Source organism: Cinclus cinclus, chromosome 4 (genome assembly GCF_963662255.1).
Source record: "Cinclus cinclus chromosome 4, bCinCin1.1, whole genome shotgun sequence".
Lineage (NCBI taxonomy): Eukaryota > Metazoa > Chordata > Aves > Passeriformes > Cinclidae > Cinclus > Cinclus cinclus.
The window spans coordinates 59836560-59860293 of NC_085049.1; the positions used below are offsets into that span (position 1 = coordinate 59836560).

Sequence of the window (23734 nt, forward strand, 5' to 3'; positions counted from 1 at the left end):
AGAAGTGATGAAGGAGAACACTTTGGACATGTGTTTCACTGTGTTTATCCACCACAGGAAGATCTTGTCTGCAGATAAAGGCAAAATACAGTTTGCACTGTTTCATATGACAGAACAGTACCCATGCAAGAGCTTGTCCTCTGCAGAAAAAGATCAAATCAACAAACCTGTCAAGTACACCCTGGTTTTTTGCCTTCTCAAATGAGGACTTGCTGTAAAGCATTGTGAAGGAGTCCATTTAAAGGGAACAGATGACCTCAGTGTCACCAGCACCCTTTACACCAATGCACTCTCAGGACCAAAGGCTCCTCTCTGGTGAAGAGGGCAAAGGAGCCTAGTCCAAACACAGCGCCTCCTTTAGAAGAAGGCAGGCAGTGCATTTCCACCTCATACTACTGCTTACTTTGATAACAAGTCTCCACTTCCCCGAAATTCTGTCTATAGAAAAGGATAATTCAACATCTGGGAATCAAAGGTTATACCACTATAACCAGGGAGCCTGCTCTGTGTGTAACACCATGCTGGGGGAAGCAAGCGGAGCTGAGGCCCTCAGAGACACAGTTTTAAGTTTTTAAGAGGAATCCATTTTCAGCATTCAGTTTAAAGCAAAATGTATAGGGTGAACACAGTAAGTCAGTCACTGCTTCTCACATTTGCGGAGCTGGGGAAACTGATCCATAATTTCCTTTTTAAAATTTTCCCCAATTGCCTAACACTTAGAAACAAACACTTGCTAGTAGTTTCCTCTTGCTAGCAGCATTCATTTTTTGCACCTATTCTCATGGGCTACAGAGCCAGGTAAAACAAAAAGACCAAATGACAACAAAAAGATCAAATTGCTGCCTTTTCCCTGAAAAAATATCTCTGCTACAAAGTAGCTATACCAATATTATATAAATTACATTTCATAGTCTCTCCTAGATGGTCCTTCAGGCATTTCCTTGTACCACCTCGGAAAACCCCATACCACTTAAAAACATCCCTGCTCACACAGCCTTCTGCTTTATGCTTTTCTCTCTCACACATACTGCTGCTGCCATGGCTGCCCGTGGTGCATGATGCTAAATAAGTGATTTTAGATTGGGGCTTCATAGCTTTCAACTTCCTTTTTCTCATACAGCAGCCTTTTAGCCTTCCTCACAGGGCCAACCCAAAAGCAATTGAAATCAACACAGCAACCCCCATCCAGATTTTGACAAAGTTTGGCACACAGCCCAAATCCCCACACTTGCCAGTGTTTCTTAGAAATCTTTACTTTTTCACTTAACTGATCAGAACCTGGTGGGACTCTTCCAGTACTTTAGCACTGACTGTTCTAGAATAGCATTTTCTATTCCAAATACTGTTCTTTCTCTCATGTTTTATTTTAAACAGCTTCAGCTTTTTAATATGTAGAATTGTTCAGGCACAAATGTAAGAAACATGCTACTTAAAAAGGTAACAGAAACACAAGACAAATCAATTCCTTGCAAAGAGAGAGATCCCTGCCAGGAAATTTCCAGTAGCATCCAGTATTTTTAGCATTTATAAAATTTAAAAAACAAAACACAAAACCTAAGCATCATTATTTTGAAAGTTTTTACTTTTCATCTAATCGACCAGCATCTGCTGAATATTTTATTGCCATACTGCAACATATTTATAATTCATCTCATTATTTCTTTAAATTTTTTAAGGAAAGGAATTGTTATACCTTTACAATCCTCTGTAAATTCTTCTGTGAACACAAATATTTCCTGGCCATATTAGTAAAATCTAAAACTTTTTACTTCAAAAATATTTGCAATTGTTGTGATCACTTAAGAAATTATAAAGGGGTCTAATAAGGCATGCTGTCCATTCATTGCCTTTTCTGAAATGAATTCCTCAGCACCGGGAAGAGAAAAAGCATTTTTCTGTGGTTAAAGAAAGTCCAAATTACATGTTTGAAATCTTTTCTAATAAAAAGAGCAAAGCAATAAGCGGATTATCTCTTTAAACATAGTATAGGAAGGTTGGAGGCCCTGGAGACATTTTCCATAGCCTCTATCTCTGATATATAGCAACATTATCTTCAGCTAGAGAGGGTCCTATGACCCTGGAGCTCAATTTTAATTTGATCTTCTTCTTTAAAGAGGTTTCTACTATTCCTCTCAAGTTATGCTGCATATTCTTATTTTGGGTTGGTTTTGTCTGGTTGTTATTTCATTGTTGTTTTTTAATATGAGATAAAACAGCCTCAGCTTTTTGATCTGCTGGTTTGATCATGTTATACGGATATTTAATGTAACTTCTTCCCTATCAGAACCAGAATATGCATCAGCACAAATGGTAGGCAAGCTCCAGCTGTCAGGGGAGAAAGAACTAGGATAGCAAATTCACTTCTAAGGCCTCTCTCCTCCTTCCTGCAGTTATTCTAAGTTTTAGAACTGGTCTCCCTGGCCAATAATGTATGGTGGGAGCGTAAAGGAGCTTTATACTCTTTATAGCAGCAAGCTAAAACAAAGGCAAACCTTTTGGTTTTGATGGGGCAGAGGTACCATGCCTGCTCCCACAGAGGCTCAAAATCCCAAGTGATAACAACGTCCTTTGCCAAGAAGAAAAGGAAACTGGGGAGCTCCCCTTGGACTTCTGTGGGCTGGAACCTGGCCTCAGACCCGCCTGGCTTATGCAGCCCCAGTAAGGGAGTTTCCTCAGGTTCCCACATGCTTGCTCCTCTTTCTTTTCCTGGAATGGGCACTGTCACTGACACGTGTTGTCAGGAAGCGGTATTTTCTCCGTGTTCTTTTTCTCTGCCTTTATCTCCTTCGGTGCATCAGTCCTCACCGTGTACTGCTGATATTGCTGAAAGGGAAGCATTTTCTTAGAGGCACCGATTTGAGTTGCCAGAGTAAGGTTGCAGCAGGCATCTGTGTCTACTTGATGGGATTAGCAGATTATGAGAAAGCCTGTTTGCTGTGGGGCTCCTGAGAAAAGGAAAATGGGCAGGTGGATGCTTGGATGTGGTTAAACTATGCATGAAGTCCTGATGGCCATTTCGGCAAAGCCACAAGCACAGGATCAGATGGGTGGCTGCAGGTCAGCAACATCAAGCAAGGAAGCAGGGAAGTTTCCGGATTGTCCTACCACTTGCAGAGGATCGAGAATTAAGTATTTCAGCCGGGGCAGGTGAGAGAAACCTTCACAGATTGCCCATTCCCAAGATAAGTGCTTGACAAAAGCAGCTTTGCTTTTGCTTCAAACAGCTTTGCTGCAAAATAGCTTTGCTGCATCAATGCAGACTGAGCCCGGAGGGATTTTAACAGATACATTCTGTTGTTAATGAAGGGCAGTTTAGAAGGGGCCAGGGGTTCACAATTCCCTCGTGATTGTGCTCTGAAGTCACCCAGGATCTCTGCATGTATCTGCATCTCATCTGGGATGTAAGAGAGTAGCTCTGCCATACAGAAAGATGTCTGGTCCACATAGGGTCAGATACCTTCCCTGTTAGATACTCTCATACAATGTATCAGAGGATTCTTCTAGAGTTTCTTGCTTCTTAGGTGTCTGCAGAATGATGAAAAGGAGAAAAAAGAAATGGAAGAAAATTATTCAAAATATGATGAATTAATTCTTAATAAGCAGACACTGACGTTTGTTCTGTTAGAAATGGCTATAAGTGATCTGCTGAAACAGAAGCCACTACAGTGAGAAATGCTGCTTCACCAGAGACGAACGTGACTAATCCAGCCCAAGGGATAAAGATGCCTCCTTTACTAGTCACTCTTCCCCAAAAAACCTGTCAGACAGGGAGGGGAGGGAAAATTGGACTCAGTAAGAAAATAAATCACTTTGGATTCTGTGAAGGAGGAATTCCCTGACCTCCTCAATCCTGTTTCTTCAACAGTTGAGTCTATTCCTCACGACCGTTCCTTGTGTAGACAAGGTGCTGACAGACTGATATTTTAAGTGCTGTGTGGCACAGGCCTGCTGTAAGCAAGGTTGCACAGCAAGTAGCTAAATGCCACCGGCTGAACTAAGCCCTACCTACACTAGCATTTTCTCTGTTGCCACCACCAAAGGGAAACACTACAGAAGTGTTGTGTGGAGGCACCTCCAAAGCATGCAGGATTAACCCGTTGCTATCCAAGCTGTCTGAGAGTCCAGAGTGACAGCATGCAAAATACTCTTTTCAGAGGCTTCCTGCCCTCCTTCCCTTTACAGCAACCCTTCAGTTGTGCAGCATTCCACAGCAAAGGTTGCGCTGGACCCTCTGAACCAGAGCCAGCCACTGTTCTGCAGTCTCAGCTCCCACTTGCAGGCCAAACCCACCGATCCACAAGCCTCACTTACAGAAAACATCCTCTTGTATTCTGGTGAAGACAGCTAGGGGACAAGGGTCTCAAGTGGTCACAGCTCAGGATGACTGAGGGAAGCTGATCAAGGTGCTTGCAACTACAGCATGCTGATAATGCAAACTCTCCAGTGCTGAGCTCATGGGATCCTGCCACTCACACTCACACTTCCCTTCCTCCAGATCAGCATGAGAACTGAGGGCACTTGAAGTTGTCTGCTCTCAGTGTGAGAATTCATCCCATCCCCTCTCTTGCTTTCTTCTCCTGTCTTTCTCCCATCTCTGCTTTGACCTTTGCCCCACCCTGGTCAAGACGGCTGGCGCCAGACCCACTCACACACAAATGCTCCTCTGCTGTTGCTGCTCTGTTTTAGAGACCCTCTGTCCCTCCAAGCAGCAGTTCAACAGTGTGGGCCACACACAAGCAACTCAGCACAGCCCAAACAGCTCCCTGGTAGGGAAAAAACCCCCCACATACTTCATTTTACAATCCAGACTGAATAATTTCAGCTGGTAAAGGTATACAGAAGAATCAGAAATCAGGATCAGAAAGAGGGACCCTATCCAAATAATTCAAAATGCAGCAAAATACAAACGCAGGGATGCTGTCTTTTCCAGTGCATCATATAAGACAAGCCTGTATAGAATAACCCATCCTCTCCCTCAATAACCAAGAACCTGCCAATGTTTTTGCTACCACCACCATGGTGGTGTCACAGCAGTAACTGCAGGAGGCCAGGGGCCATGGGACCAGACCACATGACAAGCAGCTGTGACACAAAGGGGGCTGCTTGATTTTAGACAACCTTTTCCTAAAAGCTGGGAGTTGTGAAGATGTATCAGACACTAGAAAATACTGTCCTTTATGAAAGAGAGGGCTGGTGCAACCAGGGAAACTCTTCACAGTAGAATATTAATGGGAGAAAGCAGCAGATGTTTTTCAGGAACAATTTCTAGCATTGGAAGAGGATATATTTTTTAAGCGGGTAAGAGGTCTGGAGAAGTAAAGAAAAATTAGATTCAGAGGACGGGAAGGAAACGTTCCCTGAGGTGCCTGATGCAAGTTTTGTCCATATGAGACAGCTGATGCCTGCCAAAGGCAGGGTAGAAGGCTGTGTGGGCCTCTGATCTGCTTCATGTGGCCCCCACAACTGATTTACACCTGCATATTCCCAGCTGCCTCTATTTTCAGAATGAGTGAATTTAGTTCCTTGTCTCTCACTCATAATTCTCAGCCCAACAAGAAAATCCAAGTCCAAAACATACCCACACTGCCTTTTCCTGAGCACCAGAGCTGACAGCAGAGATTGTATAAGCCCAGACTCTGCTCAAACCATCTTAGCTTCTGTTACCATTAAATGGCTCTCAGGTGCTTAATGCTGGTGAGAGGAAAGCTATGTTCAGGGTCTGCTGCTGGTGCACAGATTCCTTCAGCCCAGAGGATGTCTCAGCTGCCTAAATAATCTGGAAAAGGCAATAACAGGACCAGCACCTGCCCAACTCTTCATGAATGCCCGTCTTGTTCAGAGGGAGCAGTACTGCCAAACCCCTCAGTGCCTTTCAGCATACGTCATACAGCAAAGCATCTGCACAAAACCGTGAGTGCCAGAACTGGTGGAGCTGCAGGAGCCAGGGTTCTGCTGGAAGTGGGAAGATAGGCTACATGTGCAGCCCAGCTGGTGACTGCATGCCACATCTCGTTTTCCCATTTTGGTGGGACTGGAGACACATTTACTGTCTGCTAGGTCATGGGATTATGTGGGGTTTCTTCCCCCAGGTGCCCAGGGCATATGGGAACTTTCCAAGAACACAAGAGCCTTACCTTCCCTGGAGGACTCTTTCCATGTGGTGAGTTGTTTGTGTTGTTCTCAAGGCTAGAATAGACATCAACTTGCTGCACATCCAGGCTCTGCACAGAGAAGAGAGAAGAAAGTAGGCATCAAATAAAATACTTCGGTTTGAGATAACTAATTACCCCCTGGGTTGTACCCCATCTCATGCCTGACATTTTTTAGGAAACCCTGTCATCTCCAAAATTTTCAAGTTCCTGACCTTAACTTGGGCAAACAGAAAATTATTTTCCCCTGAAATCCCTACGGTACAGCTGCATCATCTTCTTTTTTGCAGGCTTACAGAGACAGGCTTTGATGTTACCTCCCTGTGTAAGTGGTGGAGAAGAATGCCAATGCCCCTACCTCCCTCTGCTCCAAAATTGTCCCAGAATGCAAATCTGTGCACCAAAGGGACCACAGGTAAGAGGCAGTGCTCTGCATCACCCAAAACTGTTTAGGTGCCTGACAACCACAAGCTCTTGCTCAAGATTATTCTGGGGACACAAAGGTGAGAAAACGGGAGAGGCTGGGGGTCCTGAAGCACAGAGGCTGTCAAAAATGAACACAGTTTCCATTTATTGTCTGTTGGGTTTTTTTTCCCAAGCCAGAACACTCCTTTCTTCTCTGAGTGAGTAAATAATAATAAAACAAATCCATATGCTCCCTGGCCCTCAAACATTACCACGATCCCACTCAGCTACACAGAGAAACACACACACGCCCTGCATGCATATGCACCCACTGTCCCCCAGGTAATTGTGTCACAGGAGATGCATGTCAGTTTGAGTGATATTCCAGATCTGCCTAGAGCATCAAACATAACAATCATGAGGACTTTTCCATGTGTGTTTCAAGGATGACAGCAGGTTGCCAAGGTGGCTGTTTCTCTGGCAACAGGAAGATGGGAGGAGCTCCAGCTGCAAGAGGGGCAGATGGTATTAGCAGAGAGAGAGCGAGGCGCCCTGTAATGCAGTGAGAAGGATGAGCAAAACATGGAGGCTTCACTGGGGGCTGCCAGTCACTTGAACCTTCATAATTTCATGTGGAGTTGCAAACACTCAGCATCTTTAAGGATCGTGGCCAGCAGGACAGTGGTTTGAACAGGACCAGAGGATTGAGAAGTAGCATTGGAGAGTGGGCCTTGGAATAAACAGGCACTCAGACATGAGTTGGCCACAGTGAATGAGGCACCACATGGCTCTCACATTCCCACTGCTACTCCGTAAACAGTCAAATTATTTCACCTGTCTACTTCCTGCTCCCAAAAACTGTGCATATTCGTATGTGCACACAAAAAATTCTATTTCCCCACACTCATTTCCAATTCTCTTTTTGATGCTCACAGTGAGGACCTTGTCTTGTGTGCTGAGCTTCCAGAAGGCTGGTTCCATGTCCCCTTGGCAGCCTCTTTCTCTACTCCAGTCTGAAGCCACTTGCAAGCAAGGTGTTTAACCTCCAGAAAAAATTCCCTTCCCTCCACATGCCTTCTTCCCATGGAGACTGTTAACAATGCTGGTCCTATTCCAGTCAGCTGGAGAGCCGGTGTCTCCAACCACCATTTGCAAGTTAATTACTTTTACTTGGTCACTAATCACCTGCTACAGTCACATTGAATGCACACAGGCCACTCTCCTCCCTGCTGACAGATGCCTTCCTATCCCTGAGCAGCCTCCTGTCTCCCTCACACCTGGAAAAGCTCCTGTGCTCTGGAACCTGACTGCACCTGCACTGCAGGAGTTCTGTTTGCTGCTCAAAAAGGCTTGTTTGAAGTGTAAAGCAGATGAAGCAAGTCCCTCAGATTGTTATTTCCAAGCTGCTCATTAACTAAGCAGCTAAGCTGGAAGTCAGAGGATATACAGGTTTGGTTCTGGGCAGGGCAGTGAGGTAGAGCTACTCTAGGGCTGCAGGAAGACTGAGAGGTCATGGAAGGCAGCATAGAGAACAAAGCAGGTTCCCAGCTGCCCCCTTATTAGCAGGCTTTTTGCTACACTGTATGCTTTTCACAGCATACAGTCACCCTCAGGGATCACAAAGTAAATAGTGGCACCTGGAAGAGCCACTGGGGAAGGTATTTGCTCTCAGGAATGTTCAGCAGTACAGCTTTGCAGAAGGTGTTAGGACCCTTCCCACACCAGGGATGGGCCTTGCTACCACGCAGGATAACACCAAGCATTTAATGAGCTGTGCCAGCCAGTTCCAACAGCATCTGTTACTTTGATGTCCAGTGATGCTTGCTTCTGCTCCCAGCTTCAGACCTGCCAGGACATTGTGCTTCCTTGGCCGCACTTTCCTCCAGACTCCAACCTCTTGCTTTCCCACACAGCTGACATGTGCTGGCCTCCTGTCCAGCCCCTGATCTCTGACCTCCTTTATCTCATCACTGGGAGTTACTTCTCACTTGTACTTCCTTTTTTTCTTTCCTTGCCTCAGATTACCCCAGTGCTGATCACAGATTTTTTTTCCCTCCCCATGAATTAAGCACTGAGTTCAACACCCACCAATAGATTTTCACAACTCACCTAGTTTCAAACACAGTTTGCAGGGCTGAGTTTACACCATGCAGAGCTCCAACAAAAACTAGCTGTGGGGCACCAGAGTTATCATTCAAAGGAAATCAGGTTTGTCAGCTTTCTATTCCCTTCATCTGTCCTAAGGGCCCATCCGATGCAGGTTTCAATCCCAGGGCTCTCCCCCTCTCTTCTCCCCTGTCCATGATGCCTTACAGGGCTGTGCTTGCTGCTCTCCACATCACAGCCCTGCTCTCAGCCTGTGCCTTGTCTGGAGTGGGAGCTGCTGCTTCAAGCCCCCTCTCCCCAGCAGTTGCTCCACAACAGAGGAAAACTCCCATGGGCAGACTTGTACCCCCCCAGCGTGCAGGAGATGGTCCCAGACTGCTTGGAGCCCTGCTAAAGAGGACCAAGCCACCTGTCCTGCACACCAGGCTGGCCAGGAACCCTGCACAGCTGGTGTGTGGTTAACAGGCTTCACAGGAAGGCTGCTTGGGCCAGGTCCATAGGGCTCCTGCAAGCACAGGGGCCCAGCCAGCTCCTGGGATTGCCTGTGCCTAAGGCTGGCTCTGCTGGCTTGCTATATTAGCCTTAGTGGAGCCTGAACAGAATAACATGATGAAACATGTAATTAAGATGGAGCTAAGGATGCATGACGAGGCCGACTGAGCGAGAAATGGATTTGATTTTTTTTTGTCTCCTTGCAGAAATCATCCACTTCAGCAGGAAACTACCCATTCAGATTTTTATAAGCCTGAATTAAAAAGAAATTACTTGATACAAATGAAAATGTTTATAACCTGCAACCTCCTTTACCCAAAGCGTTGCCTTTTGCCCATAATAAACATATCACATACAATACACAGAGCTCTCTTTTAAACTGCTACTCCAAAGATTAAAGAACACAAAATGGTGCCCCCAAACACACCCCCAGAGTGAGAATGAGAAGGGGCAGGCCCATCCTCTTGCAGGAATCTGCCCCTGATCAGGTCTCCTGCCTCCCTCTCAGAGCTTTGCTCCTCTCAGTAGTACATTCTCCAGAGCTTTGCTTTGTTTAGTTTAAATGATTAATGCAGCAGAGCTCACAGGTTTTCCTTGGAGAGACTTTTCCAGCCCTTATAGACCTCACAGACAGAAATGTTTCCTAATATTCAGGCAACATCCTTCTCTACTCACTTGCATTTTATTCCTCCTCGCTGGTCCCACAGATCACAAGAAAAAAACAACAAACCCTTCCCTTCTTAGTGGAGTAGCCATCCCACGGGAATAAAAGGAGAAAAAGGAATCCATTTAAAATGGAGCTGGAGAGGTTGTAAATGGGATTAGGAGTCATGGTTACTTGAGGTAGCTGAGGTCTAGGCTTGACTGATTTCAGGGGAGCCACTTCAATCCTACTACCTATGATACTCTGGATACTGGGCTCAAGGAGTGGGAGCAGTTAGCATTCCTAAATTTGGGAAATGGAAAAGGAGATCCTATACAATGAAAAGGGAAATGCTTAAAAAAGACAAACTCCCTTTACTTTCTCCTTGCCCATTTCCCCCTGCTAGCTAGTGTGCCTGCTCAGGACTGCAGTGGTCAGTGACACTGGTACTAGCTGAAGGTGCCACAGCAGAAACAAAACAGCTGGGAATTGTTCAGGGGATCATGTCTCTACCCCTTTCCTGAGCCATCATTCTCCAGCTGGGAAGGGCATATCCTTGTGACACTCTGCCAGTACAAGGTGGGGCTGAGAGTCCCCCTTCCTCCCTGACTTTTGGAGACCCTTCTACCTCTTCCACCAGGAACCCTCCCTGACCCCACGGTTGCTGCTCTGTGCTGCTGCCAGAGGGAAAGGTGCTGCTCAGCAGGGCAGGGGACAAGACTTGGGCACTGGGGAGGCCGTGACTGGGACTGGGATGGAGACACACCCAGTCCTGAGAGAAGTCAGGGGGCAAGGTCACCAAGACCAGGCTGCTATGAAGGTGTTGCTTATGTTTCACATCATGATACTGGCATTGTCTGTACCATGGCAGGGAAAGGAAGGGTTGTACCATGATGTGGACAGAAGAGATGAAGGGTGATTCTGGTACTCACATCGTAGACAGGAGGTGGTGGTGGGCTGGCTGAAGGGAGCTGTGTTTCCACCTTCTGTCTCAGGATATGTGGCTGGCTCCTTCTAGGGCACAACACCTGCTCAGGACAAGACACCAAATGAAACATTCGGAGAAAACCACATGTCTCCAAAGCTAAAATGAAAACCAAAGTCATATCAAAGCCAGCTGTTCACACACCTCCCAAATGCTTGCACAAGAAAGAGTGCTGGCAGTGTCTGCACGGTGTGTGCCAGTTACTTTCCTCACTGCATGGTTAAGTGTACAATCCAGTGACTTACACTGGAGCAGTGGAAAGGAGAACTGGGCTCTGTGTGTACATATAAAGCACTTTCAGCACCAAAACATTACTGGCTGAAGTTTCTTTTATTAAGTACTGACCAACACAAAACAATGCTATAGGACAGGGAGTAAAGCAGGGCACTGGTCATAGTGCAGAGAGGAATTTCAGAGAGGCAAAATGCAATTATTTTTATCAGGATCTGGCAGGGAAGCTTTTCCTAATACACAGAGTCTATAGAAGAGCACCAGACAATCATTAATGGTGACATATATTCAGTGATACAAGTCCAGCATGGAGTTGAAGGAAGAGGGTCCTTTTGTCTGAAACGTTTCTTACGTCAGATGAGCTCTCCTTGAACACATTCCATTCACACACAGAGAATAGTTAGCCCTGCTCAGCAAGCAAGAGAAGAGGCAGAAAAGGCAGAAGGTTTTGCTAAGTATCTCTGTTCTAATTCAGAAAGAAGTGGGATGATTATATTCACATCACATGAAAACGACAAACTGCTTTCCAGTCCATTAGTAACTAAGGAGGATGCTAAATAGCTTCTCTTAAAGATAAACATTTTTAAACCAGCAGGTCTGAGCAAGCTGTGGTGAGAAATATGGGCTGTGTTCTGCAGGAGGGTAAATGTAATGACTGCACAATCTCTTCAGACCCCAAAGAGAGGCCGTAAGTCTGAGATTCACCAGCCCACCTGAAAACCCAGACATGCCAATAGGCGAGTTGTGACAGTGCCTCCCCTCCTCATCCCCACAGACACACTGTCTAGGCAAACAGGGATGGGGGCCTGTCTCCAGCTGACTCCCTTTGACTCTTACACTCCTTCCCCCACCTCAGACTGCCTGCAAGGTAAGTCTCACGAGATTAGCTGGGCTGCCAAATGTTGCCACTCTGTTTTCAACCTCATGATCTCTGACTGTGTGTGCTGAAGCCTTAAGCCCCTTGGAGTCCAAGGACTTTACACGCAGCACAGCCTACACACTAAAAAGCGTGCAGAGAGTCTGCTGTTGTGGTGGCAGAGAGCAGCTTTGAGGAGTTATGGGGTGTACTCCACCTAGTAAACAACAATCACAAATTCCATTCTAAAAGACATAAGGGTATTTTTAAGCCAGCCTTGAGATCTCTGGAAGAATGCATATGAGGCTATTGGAACACCTGAGGGTAGCAGTACTACAAGCAGTAGGTTTCCTCCAAACAACAGGGATTCCATCATCATCATCCAGAGGTCTTTTACAGGGTCCATCTCATCCAGATGTTCCAGCTCTGGTTTTGGTTTTTCTTCTCCCGCTCTCCAAATCCTTTCTTCCCCACTCCTGGTATACCCTTTGCTCTCAGCTTCCCAGATTCCACTTCCTTGACCCAGCTGGTTACAACCTGTGACACGAGTCTGCTCACCCAAGGGACTCTGACAATCCAGTCTTAAGACCCTCCTAGTGCTTCCTCACTCCAGATTCCAGTCCCAGTTAACCCCACGAGCCTCCTTCTTCCAGCCTCACAGAATCACTGCTGATGGAAGCTGTCCCTGGAGATTGTATAGTCTGATCCTTGTCCTTCTATCTTTTTTCTTTTCCCCCAGTGATTTGTAATTTTCACACAGGTTTCCTTGGGATCCTTGTCCTGACCTTGCTCTAAAACAGAGCATGCTGTAGTCAAAATGACTGCCAGAATTTCTTCAATGGGTAAAAATCACTTACTCGTTTTGTCATTCCTGTAATCTTTTCTTCCCAGAAAAACTGAACTTAAGAAAATAAACTGGATCAGACACCCAGCATGAAAAATTTCAGCATGGGGACTTCCAATTCCAAATGGAATTAATTCCTAGAATGGGTCAGGTATTGCTTTTTATTGGGTTATTACTTGCCTTTCTTTTCCACAGAAGCAGAGCTGTTGCGGTGATGCTCAATATAGCAAGAAGAACAGTAAGGGTAACAAGGATTTCCCACCCATAAGAGGTATTTACATATCCTGTATCTGTAAGAAAGAAGGCAGAAAGTTCACAGTGTGAGTGGAAGTTACAACCCTGCTGTATTTTTAATCCTGGAAAGAGCCTTGAAAAAACCAAAATACACGAGTATAAAATATGGTGGCAGAAATACACACACCCTTCAAAACATACTCTGACTGAAGAGAGAGCAGGAAGCAGCTGAAGAATCACACAGAAGATGCAAGGTATAAGCAGCTCCACTTCACAGAGGGAGATGACATAACTGTGAGACAAGAAATTTGGTAGATAGAGACTGGCAAAGGTCTTTTGTGATAGGAGCAGGAAGATAGATGGTGGAATGCACACAGGCCACATGAACTGGGATGATGGGTACTGCAGGCATCCTCTGACCAGTAGAGCAAAGCTACTTCATCACAGCTCTCTGCATTTACATTAACAAGTTCTTCATATCCAACAGCCAGTAAAGCACATCCAGCCAGTCGGCAGCATGCACATTCTTACCACTTTTCTTTAACATTCCTCTTACGTTGCATCAAGCTTTCCACTGCTTTCCAGTGTGCTCATTAACAGACCAACCAACTCCTTGTACCAAATGGAAAAGAGGGAAGCATGTTGGTGAGGTCATGACCTGTTCCAGAGTCCCTAAAACTGAGCATGCTGAACCTGGACACGTGATTACAACAAGCACCCTAATGACTGACCTTATCAGCTGCCTGTGCCACACTGCTGAAGGACAAACCACACTGTTTCCTGAGCACTGACATCTAAAAGCACCATCTGACCCAGTGCTCAGGCTCTCTGGATAGATTCTGACTCCCAGGAGGCCGTGGAAGGGCAGATATAACTTACTGCCTCTTCATGTCCTCATCTGTGCCTTGGGAACAGCAGCACAGGTCACCTGCACCAAGTGCATTCAACCCTGATGGCAGTCAGTATTGGGTATTAAGCATTATTCATACCTGACTTAATAGAACGTGTGGATAGAGAGAAAGAAGAGCAAAGATCAGGTTTTCATAGCCAGATCCAACTGATTTTTAACCTCCCGCCCTTTCTTTCTGGTTGTTCACTTACCTCTAACAAGGACAAACACTCCTTTTCCCACTTTTTGGATATCATTCCATTTGACCTTGCAGTAGTAAGTGCCAGTAGAAAAGATGTTTTCAAATGGCGCAATTGTGTAGTTGTAAAATAAGGAAACAGTCTTATTCTCTCCTCCAGGAGGAATGGTTACATTTTCCAACCTACTATGGAGAGATGTCTTCTGATCCGGTGAATTAATCCGGTAATAGCAGATCGAAAATGTGGTGTACTTCGGCATGTAAGGGAGGATGACTTCACATGGGATGGTTATTCCTTCCTTGAGCAGGGCAACCTGGATTGGAGGTTTCTGCTGTACATTGACATTTCCCCCTGTAAGGGTAATATTTGTTAGCAGTCACCTGACCTCACTTTCAGTGAGGAGAGAATGGATGCCCCAAAGACAGGATCACTCTGAAAATAACCATACAGCAGGAAGCACGCCTGTAGCACGCAGTGTTGGCCCTTGTCAGAAGCTGAGCAATTCAGAGCATGTGCCCCGTGTCATCTGCCACATCTCTTGGGTAATTGCTGTCTGATCCATGATAGCCTGCTGCATTCACAGGCTTCCCCTTTTCCCTTGTGAGCTCCTCCATACAACACCAGGACACAGAGACAGGAAATGAAGCAGGAAGTGAACTGATTTTGCAGTGGTGTATGAACGTATTTGCAGCAGGTGAATGGAAAGTGATTTTCCAAGATAAATGCTAGCTGGACATCTCCTGAAACTCCCAAGCTATGAAGCCTGCTTGGGAATCTATGTGTGGCCGTGTGATGGCTCTGTGGCAGTGAAGGTGCTACCAGGGGGACTGTGTATTTCTGAAAAGCAAGTGAGGAAGGAAATTGCACATTTCATACAGGGGCCAGCACCGGGACCATGAGAAATAAACCACAGCTTAATCACTCCAAACTTTTGCTGCTCTAAAATAGGAGCAAAGCACAAGCCTCAGTGTTAGCTACGGGAAACTATCTGCAGATGACTGCAGATCTTAGGTATTTATACATGATAGTATCTTAGGCAGAGATGAGAGAGCATGCCCTTCATGTGCTTCCTCCCAACACATACAAGGCAGTTTAAAGTGATCTATCACTGTAACTCAGTAGACAATGATGTCAGAAGTTAAAAGAGGACTAATATGATGGGGACCACACCACGGTTCACTCCCTGTTTTGTTTGATAAAAGGGAAAAAAAACTAAGAGTGGGCCACAGGCTAGTAAGGAAGTTGGGGTACAGGACTTCTTTGGCTCCCATCCAAATCTGGGTTCACTATCAGGATCAGTGTCTGGATTTATTTGTTTGTCAGCTGATATAACATCACATATAAAGCAATTTAAGAGAAGGCTCTGAGAAAGGGTACTGGAAAGTCACAAGCCTTCTCACAAAATGAAGGGTTCTTTCAGAGACACAAAAAGAGAAGAGGGGAAAAAAGGGTAGAGAAAGTAGGGGATGGGCAGGCTTTTCCATTTATGCTTTTGATGGGATTCCCTGGAGTTCTGCATCTATGAACAGGCTCATAACAAGGTATTAAAGCTGTCCCAGAGCACAGCCAGGCTTGCTTTTCTGTCACCATGGACTAACACTGCATCAGAACAGCAGCATCACCTCGGCACAGCAGGAGCTGGCATTGGAAAAGGCAACTCAGACTTAGCACTGCTGAATGCTGAGCACTGGGGATTTGCGGTGGGGGACAACAGTGGAGAGAGGGCACAGCTACTGCCCAGAAAGCACTGCTGGGAAGTACCATATGTTAAAGAAAATTCTCTACAGATCACATAGCCAGGGACGACAGCCTGACAGTAAGGAAGAGCCTAGGTTACAAGACCAGAGAAAGGTCCTTGGCTGTAAAAGCAACTGAGATACAGTATGGTCCTCAGGGACAGGCTCAGTCCTGTGTATAATAGTTATAATATTATGAAAAAAGTGGTAACAAAATCCAGCAGACACTGTGAGAGCGATAACCCAAGTGGTTTTTTCTGGGCCATATTTTTCAAACTCATTCATCATCCTTCTCCTCATCTCTACATAGCAGAACACACATTAATATAGTTTATATGTAAGATACATGTATACATATATATATATAGCTAAGCACTACTGTAACAAAAGAGAGATCTATCTTCCTGTATTATCCCAGAAGCCACTAGGTTCAAATGAACATGCCAAGGAAAAAGGCAAACCATTTTATTTAGGTTATCTAACCTTCTCCCATATTCCCCCTTTCTTGAGGATTCACTCACTTAGCTTTGAAATGCTTAAAAGACAAAAATAGCAGCAGCAGGAAAATTCCTAGAGGGGATCTCTGGAAATTAGCAAAAGATAGCAGCTAGAAATGCTCTAATATGAGAGTAAACAAAAGGAATTAAAAAGAAAATATTTGTTTACCTCCACACTGAAGCAACCAAAGGAACAGGAAGATGACTTTTAGATTAGGGATCATGACGGGGGGCGGGGGGGGTCAAAGGCTGTAAGAACACAACCAGACACAAAGATCCAAAAAGCAAAGGAGATAGGGGTTTGTCAGGTATTTTCATGCCAGGGCAGCTGGTTGATGCCCTCCTGTTTGTGAAGGGACAGGCGGGATGTACACACACTGCATTTGGCAAGCAGTTCCTGGCAGATGCAAGCTCTTCTGCTTTTTGGTCAGACTCCTCCCCACACCAGGGCTGACTTCTCTGTACTGAAATGATGATGCTAGACCTATCAGCGGGTGTCCAAAGACTAGACCACAAGCACTTTAACCCACAGAGCTTTGCTTCCTGATGACCGTAAAATAGTGCATGCATTTAAAACAAACTTTGTCACCTTCCACTGTGACATAAAAACTCAAGTGTGGGATCACCTGTTTTGCCTTCAACACAGAAAATCAGTATACTAGTAGTCAGTACAGAGCAAGGGCTTTGCTGTACCCCTGACTCCACAAAATGGCCCTCCAGAGCCAACTTCTCCATTAGGTTCCTTCAGAGGAAGGCACTCACATTCACAAAGTGAGAACAACCAGACAGTGAGTTTGTCCCAAACAGCTGGGCTGTTTCAGATCCACACCATGCTGGCTCTGAATCAGCTTCACAATGCAGGCAAGCTTTAAATAATCTATTGTAGGCAAATCTAAGGAGAGCCCTTTGAAGAAGAAAAACCACGTTTTGTGGGAGGCTCCTGCCGCCTATACTCACGAAGAGTCTTTGATTTTCAATGAACGCTTGTTTTTAGCTAAGACATCTGCAATGCAACAGCTGAGCAGCATCTGACTCATAAAAACTCCCGTAGCTGAAAGGTCTTCACTTCTCTTTAGGGAGCTTCCTCCTTTCACACTTCTTGTGAGACAGTTGCACTGTCCAGAAGAAAGCACTTTGCTGCCACTTCAAGGGTGCCCCATTCACATGGGGTGCTGTGCTGCAGAGCCTGGTGGGGGATGGCCATGCAGGGAAAGACCAAAAGCAGCAGATGAGCCTGTAAGCTTCATGTATTCAAAAGAACTATCAGTTGTTTTATCCCTCCAGACTTTGTAGGAACGAGATTTAGCCTAAACAACCTTTGGTTTACAGTATTTTTCCTCCTGTCCAGCCTGGGACACATCCCCAAGAGGAAAGGGTCTTGACATAAGGGGAGGCATGCAGCTACATGATGCCCAGGGATGGCTCCAGTACTTTGCAGAGAGCCCTGACAGATGGGGAGAAGAGAAAGTGGTTTTGTGTGGCTCTACAAGGCTGGTGCAGCAGCTGCACTCCTCCAGGGAAGGTTTAGCTCAGATTAACCAAAACCAACTCCTCTTCCCCAAGACATGCTGATGTGAGCTGCACGGGGCTGGTCTCAGCTGGAAATCACTCCTCACAGGTCTTAATGCTGAGCAGCAAGGACAGTCAAAAGCAGTAACAAGACACTTGGGGCCCACTTGGTATTTCAGATATGGAGGCACAGATCAGGCAGCTGTGGCTCTGGGGTCACAACAGTGTTCAGAAGCCTTTCTCAGGCCTGAACGGCATCTCAAGGTAGTTAGGGTAGGGAGGAAGAAGGAAGCAGAGGTTCACTACCTTCCTGTGGAGGAACTCCACTGAATAGTGAGGGCTTCCTCGGCTCTTATATCATCATGCTCATCCCCATGGTAGCACACAGCTTTGTAATTTCCAGTATTGATGTATTTCTGGAGGACAGAACACACTGCTCCTGCCAGTGATGTGTTTTAACCGTTATCAGCATTTATCTGCTCCAGGAATTCAGGGTGAAAAGTGGATTAAGTGTGGTAGGTTTGTAGGGCTGCTAGGTCAACATCGTCCTTCTGTCCTTTCTGCTCTCTTCCTATAAACAACCCTGCTGCCACTCGAAATGCCAAGTCCTAGAAATACCGCTGTCTGGAATTTAAAAAAAAAAAAAAAAATCTAGCATTTCAAAAGAGATCACACATAAGACTCAGCTGTGGGATTAAAGGCACAGCCAGGCCAGAAATACATTCACTGCTGGGATTTGCTATGGTAGAGCTCACTGAAAAGAAATGGCTTTGAAACTACTACCCAGCAGCTATTAACTGCAAGACAGGATGACATTCTGTTCCTTAGAGCCTAAAGGGAGCCTGAATCTTTGAATGTTAAATTCTAATTCAATTTGGTCTGGGGATTCTGAACTGAGTTTTAACCCTGGAGACATAAACGGGAGGAAGATGAGGAAAAGCTGGGGAGCTGCTGGCAGTTGCTGTAGCGGGACTGATCGCCCCAAAACTTAGGTGGAACTAACCAGGATACCTGTGCCAAAGGAAATAAAAAGCTCCAAAGGAATAGGTCATTGTATGACCTTCACACATGCATTATACAGTACATCGGGGCATGTGAGCCAGTCCCTGCAGCATGGTGAGGAGGGAACCTGGCCAGCTGTATCCCCACCACAGCACTGATTGGCCAGGATCTGTATGGCTTGGTCCTTCCTTTGATGCACCTGGAACTAAATACAGGATTGGGGCAGATTCAAGCCTGTTTCTGCCTGTAGCTGAAAAGTGGCTATTAATTTCACTCAAGCACTTTAAAAAGCCCACAACAGTGGCCAGCATTCCCAATGGTGAGGAAAAGCACAATGTTCTGGCATGCACGAACAACAAGTTTGGGCAAGTGCTGCACCTACCTGTTCACAGCTGAGTCCAGTGTACACCCGCAAGACAAGGCGCACACATGCACACACATGAGCCCACACATGCCCCCACAGCCAACTCCAGGGAAAGCATTAATTCAAACAAAAAGGCTGCTGCTATCCAAGGCAAAAGCAATGCTTCAGAGACTACAACAAAGCCTCTTTATTGCTGAAGCGTTTAACACCACAACCATCCAAAAGAAAAACACCGCTTGGTGCACTGAAGAGCTGCAGCAACTCTACGAGCCTGACTGCACAGAGCGTTTCAGAGCATTCCCCAGCACAGCAGCTCTGGGTTTGCTGCCTTGTCAGAGAGCAGCTCGAACCCCCATCGCTGGAAAGCCAGCCAGTGGCAACATGTGCACCTCTGAGGATTCACAATCTCTTTGACTCCTCTAACCCCAGACTCCAAGGCGTACGGTTTCCCTCTGTCTAGCAGCAGGAGTGATAGCAGAGCCAGTGTGAGCAGGGCCATACCTCTGCCAGAATTTATACCACTGTTGTGTCGAGTGCCTCTCAGCAGGGCTGGATGACGCTGAGGTAAAAGCCGCTAATGCCCTCGCTACATTCCTACCCACTGAACTGCTCTGGGGAAGAGAATGATCAGTGACTTGATGGGAAAACAGAGAATTAGAAGTGTTGACACCACCATGGGGAAGGGAGGGGAGAGCTCTCTAATTCCCTTTCACCAGCAAAACAAGTCTGCCTTAAAAATCACCCACTCCTGCTTTTTCTCTGCTCACCTGCTGAAAAGATTCCTAGGGACTAAGTCACCACCACAGGCCTGACTCACTCTCAGGGCCGTGCCTCAGCCTCACCGTGCTCCCACCCGTTCTCCTTCACAGGCTCCTTGCGTGGCAAGCTGCGGCCAGCGGGAATTTGCCTACTCAGGATGACACCTTCCAGAAGAGCATGTACCTGGCCGGACCTGGGGCTAACGCGAGGCCAGGGCGGAGCGGGCCACGTTAGTTCCGCCGCTCATAAGGGGTTAAATCTCCCCTCGGGCAGCCCCCCCCGCGCCCTACGGGAGGCTGAGCCGCGGACACCGAGCCCCGGTCCGGCCGTGCCGCGGTGGTGGGGCGGGCACGGAGGGACGGCGGCCGCTCCCGCCGACCCGCGCCCTCGCCCACAAGATGGCGCCGCCGCCCCGCCCGCCCCCTCCCTCCTTCCCGCGCCCGCCCGCCCACCCACCACCGGCCCGGGGCACCGGGGCACCGGGGGAGTCGCGGCTCTGGAGAAAACGAGCACGACTAGGATCCACTTAAGGCAAAATTAATGCTAATTAACCGTAATCAACAGCTCGAGGAACAACTTTTACTCGGCGAGCTGCAGATACTGCAGTCGCAGTTCGCCCGTCGGGCAGGAGCAGCAGCAGACGGGGTGTGGAAAAGGAAAATGAACCTGCCCGCCGCGGGTGTAACCCGTCCCGCCTGTGTCCTGCCCTCGAGATCACACTCCCGCAGCGTGCCAGCCCGGTCATCCCCCACACTCGTGTCCCACCACCGAGCACTCCCCTCTCCCCTCTGGCAGCGGCAGCCAAGTCACCTGTGCCGAGCCCCTCTGGGGGCCGCAGCTCCCAGCTGGGGGCAAAGCACAGGGAGCTGCCGGCAGCGCTGCCTCCAGCCCTGGCACCATCCCTGCACTCACAAGCCATCCCTTCTGTGCCGAGGGTGCTCTGGAAACTCCTGCCACTGCTACTGAGGAGCACAGTTGTATTACGAATGACAGTTCTCAGCTTGCAGAGGCCTCCTGGCACCACGCGTGGGTGCTTCCCACCACCAGCAAAGCCCAAGTACCTACTTTGTGCCACTGACCAGTGATGCTGCACTAGTCAAGGTGCTGGTAATGGTGTTCAGCCTGCTGTGGTTGCCTCAGCAGGGGCAGGCTCAAAGGAGTGTCCCCACAAACAGCCACAGACACACACCTGACAGCCCCCACAGGAGCCTGAGTGCAGGAGTCACAGGCACACAGCCTTCCCCACGGTCACAGGATGTGTCACCATGTCCTCAATGCCATGACGAGGCCAGCCCAAACTTCCTCATATTAGCTGCAAAAATTCTGGGGGTGAGATGCTGGGCGGGAGCAGGGCATGCTGCCAGCAGTGCTCTCCTAAAGCAGGAGCCCCTGAGCCCCTGCTCGCCAGCTGCATGCCTTGAGGTGTGCACATCATGCTCTGAAACTGTCCTGAGTGAAGGGCTGTGCATCCCCTCTGCTGGGGGTGAAGGGGGGCAGGTTTGGCAGGTGGTGGATCCTGTGCAGGGCACACACAGGGAGGATCATGTTGGACAAGATGGCAGCAGTTGCAAGGGAGCTGCTGGACTGGTTCCTGCCAGCAGTGGCCTCGCCAGATGGCCCTTCTGGTCTTGTCTGTGCAGGAAAACTGCTCGGGCCTCAGCCCTGCTTCGAGCCAGCCAGCTGTGCCAACCCCAGCTCCCTGCAGCCTGGCAATAGCTTCTGACTGCCCCCAGGTACCCAAGCCTGCCCCACAGCTGATTCCAAATCTAAGCTCCTTCCCCCTGAGCTTGTTCAAGAAGTCCCTGCACTCCCTTTCATCCAAATCACCTCATTCCCTTGCATGCTCTTTCCCTCCTTTTTTTTTTTTTTTTTTTTTTTTTTTTTTTTTTTTTTTTTTTTGGGTGTGGGGAGGACCCTTTCTTCAGCCTGCAGGAGCTTTGCAGCTCAGGACACTGGGAAGTAGAACAGGAGCACAGCTGCAGTGACCCTGGGAACCAGCATGGACCCTCACAGCAGACACTTAAGTGCAGTCACACCCCGCTTTAGATTGGCACAGCTTTCTTCATGCACTCCAGGCTTCTGCCAGCTCCCAGGAGGAAAGCTGGGAAAGGATTAAGTAGCTAAGTATCTCATTGGCAAGTGAATATATTGTTTTTTTCTTTCTATTAATTCCTCAGCTTTGCTTTGATTGTGGACTGTGGAGAATATGCAGGCTGATACAGCTGTAATAGCACACCCTCCTAGGGTGGAAAAACATAATTTTGCCACCAGGCCCTATTCTGGCTATGAAAACTAAATAAAGGATCCTGGCAAAAACATGTGCTGGAAGAAGCACATCTCTGCTAGGATTTTTGCCAATACAGAAATGTGTTTCATTCTGTTTTCCTCCCTACCCTTAAATTTCCCACCTGCTGTCTACATTTTTGGCTGAGAGAACTACAGGACAAGGATCCGTAGTTTTGACCTAATGCAAGAGAAACTTCACTGGGTTTTGTTTTTCAAACCCTTACAGACTACTGCTGAGCACACTGGGAGCATCCAAGGCTGCTGTAGGCCACGGGGAGACCTGGGAGGGGTTTTGTGAACCTCCCTGTGTGCCTGGAGGTTCGGCACTGAGCCTGAACCAACTCCAACCCCTCCAATGGAAAGAGGTCGCCTCTCCCTGGAGAACTGCATGGTGATAGATGTGGGTCCCACAGGGATGAGAAATGCGAAAAACCCTGGAGTATAAGAGGAGGCATATCCTGTCTGCATGGAGACACAAACCTCAGCGGGAGCAAGTGCAAGGAGCTGAGACTATACAGATACCATAGCAGGGTTCAGACACCTTATTCTGTGACTAATTGTATCTCCACTTGCTCTTTATACATATATATATATATATATATATATATATATATATATATATATATATACATGTACCCACATTTTATACCCAGCTACTAATACTGCTGAGATTTCCCTAAGGCAGCCCCTCTGTGTCCCTCTACAGCCCAAGTAGCCATGCTGAGACCCTCTACCATAGCTGGGCTCATGGTTTCGCCTGCCTGCATACCACCCTCTCCTCTGTACACTGGGGAGATCCTTCCCCACCTCAGTACTGCTTCCTTTATTATCTCTGCCCAGCTGTGGTTTATAAGTTGTTTAAATCTTTTCTAGGAACAGATAAAGATCACAGTTACCCAGAATCCAAAAACACAGACAGCTTGAAATGTGGTTAGACTCTGCCCTACTTTCATTGAGTTGAGAGCAAGGCTGCTCAGAGCCAAGGTGCACAGAGGAGACGAGAAATTTCAGCAAACCACCCCTTCCCCCCAGCCCAAGAAACAAACCTAACACATCCCCCTCCAAACGTGCTGCATCTCTTCACATCACCTCTCCTCCTGGTTTTCCCAGGACTTGCAGGTGAGCAGGACATGGAGCCATGGAACCTGGGAGAGATGCTGTCCTGCACTTCAACACTTGGCGCAAGCACAGGAACATCCCCAGGCTGAGAGGTGCAAGGGATTCACTAAATGAGGGCCATGAGGATAGCAACGCAGGGTGTGCTGCAGATTAAAACCAAGATGTATTGATAGAGTTTTTACCATCCACATGCTCACTGACAGCTTCTCCCCACAGCAAGTTGCTCCCCAAGCTTGGGGAGCTGCAGAAGTGGAAGTGCTGCCTGGGACTTCCCTCCTGCGAAAAATCCCCTCCCTGGGAAGTCCACACTGGGTTTCAGAGCAGCTGTGTGGCTGTGCCTCCAAGGTGAGCTGACTCTCTTGCACTGTCAGGCTCCTCTTTCAGCAATACTTCTGGGGATCTGCAGTGATCTAGGAAGGGATACTGCT

At 47.3% G+C, this 23734-nt stretch overlaps 1 protein-coding gene across 1 annotated transcript; it reads right to left on the reverse strand.

Annotated features, from left to right (window-relative positions):
- Positions 1-2829: 2829 nt before the first annotated feature.
- On the reverse strand, positions 2830-16837 carry NFAM1 (NFAT activating protein with ITAM motif 1). The gene is given in 7 exon segments (XM_062491379.1): positions 2830-3525; positions 6135-6221; positions 10728-10823; positions 12892-13001; positions 14047-14385; positions 16437-16497; positions 16499-16837. Coding segments are annotated over 7 exon segments (1092 nt in total). The 3' UTR covers positions 2830-3465.
- Between the last annotated feature and the right edge of the window lie 6897 nt (positions 16838-23734).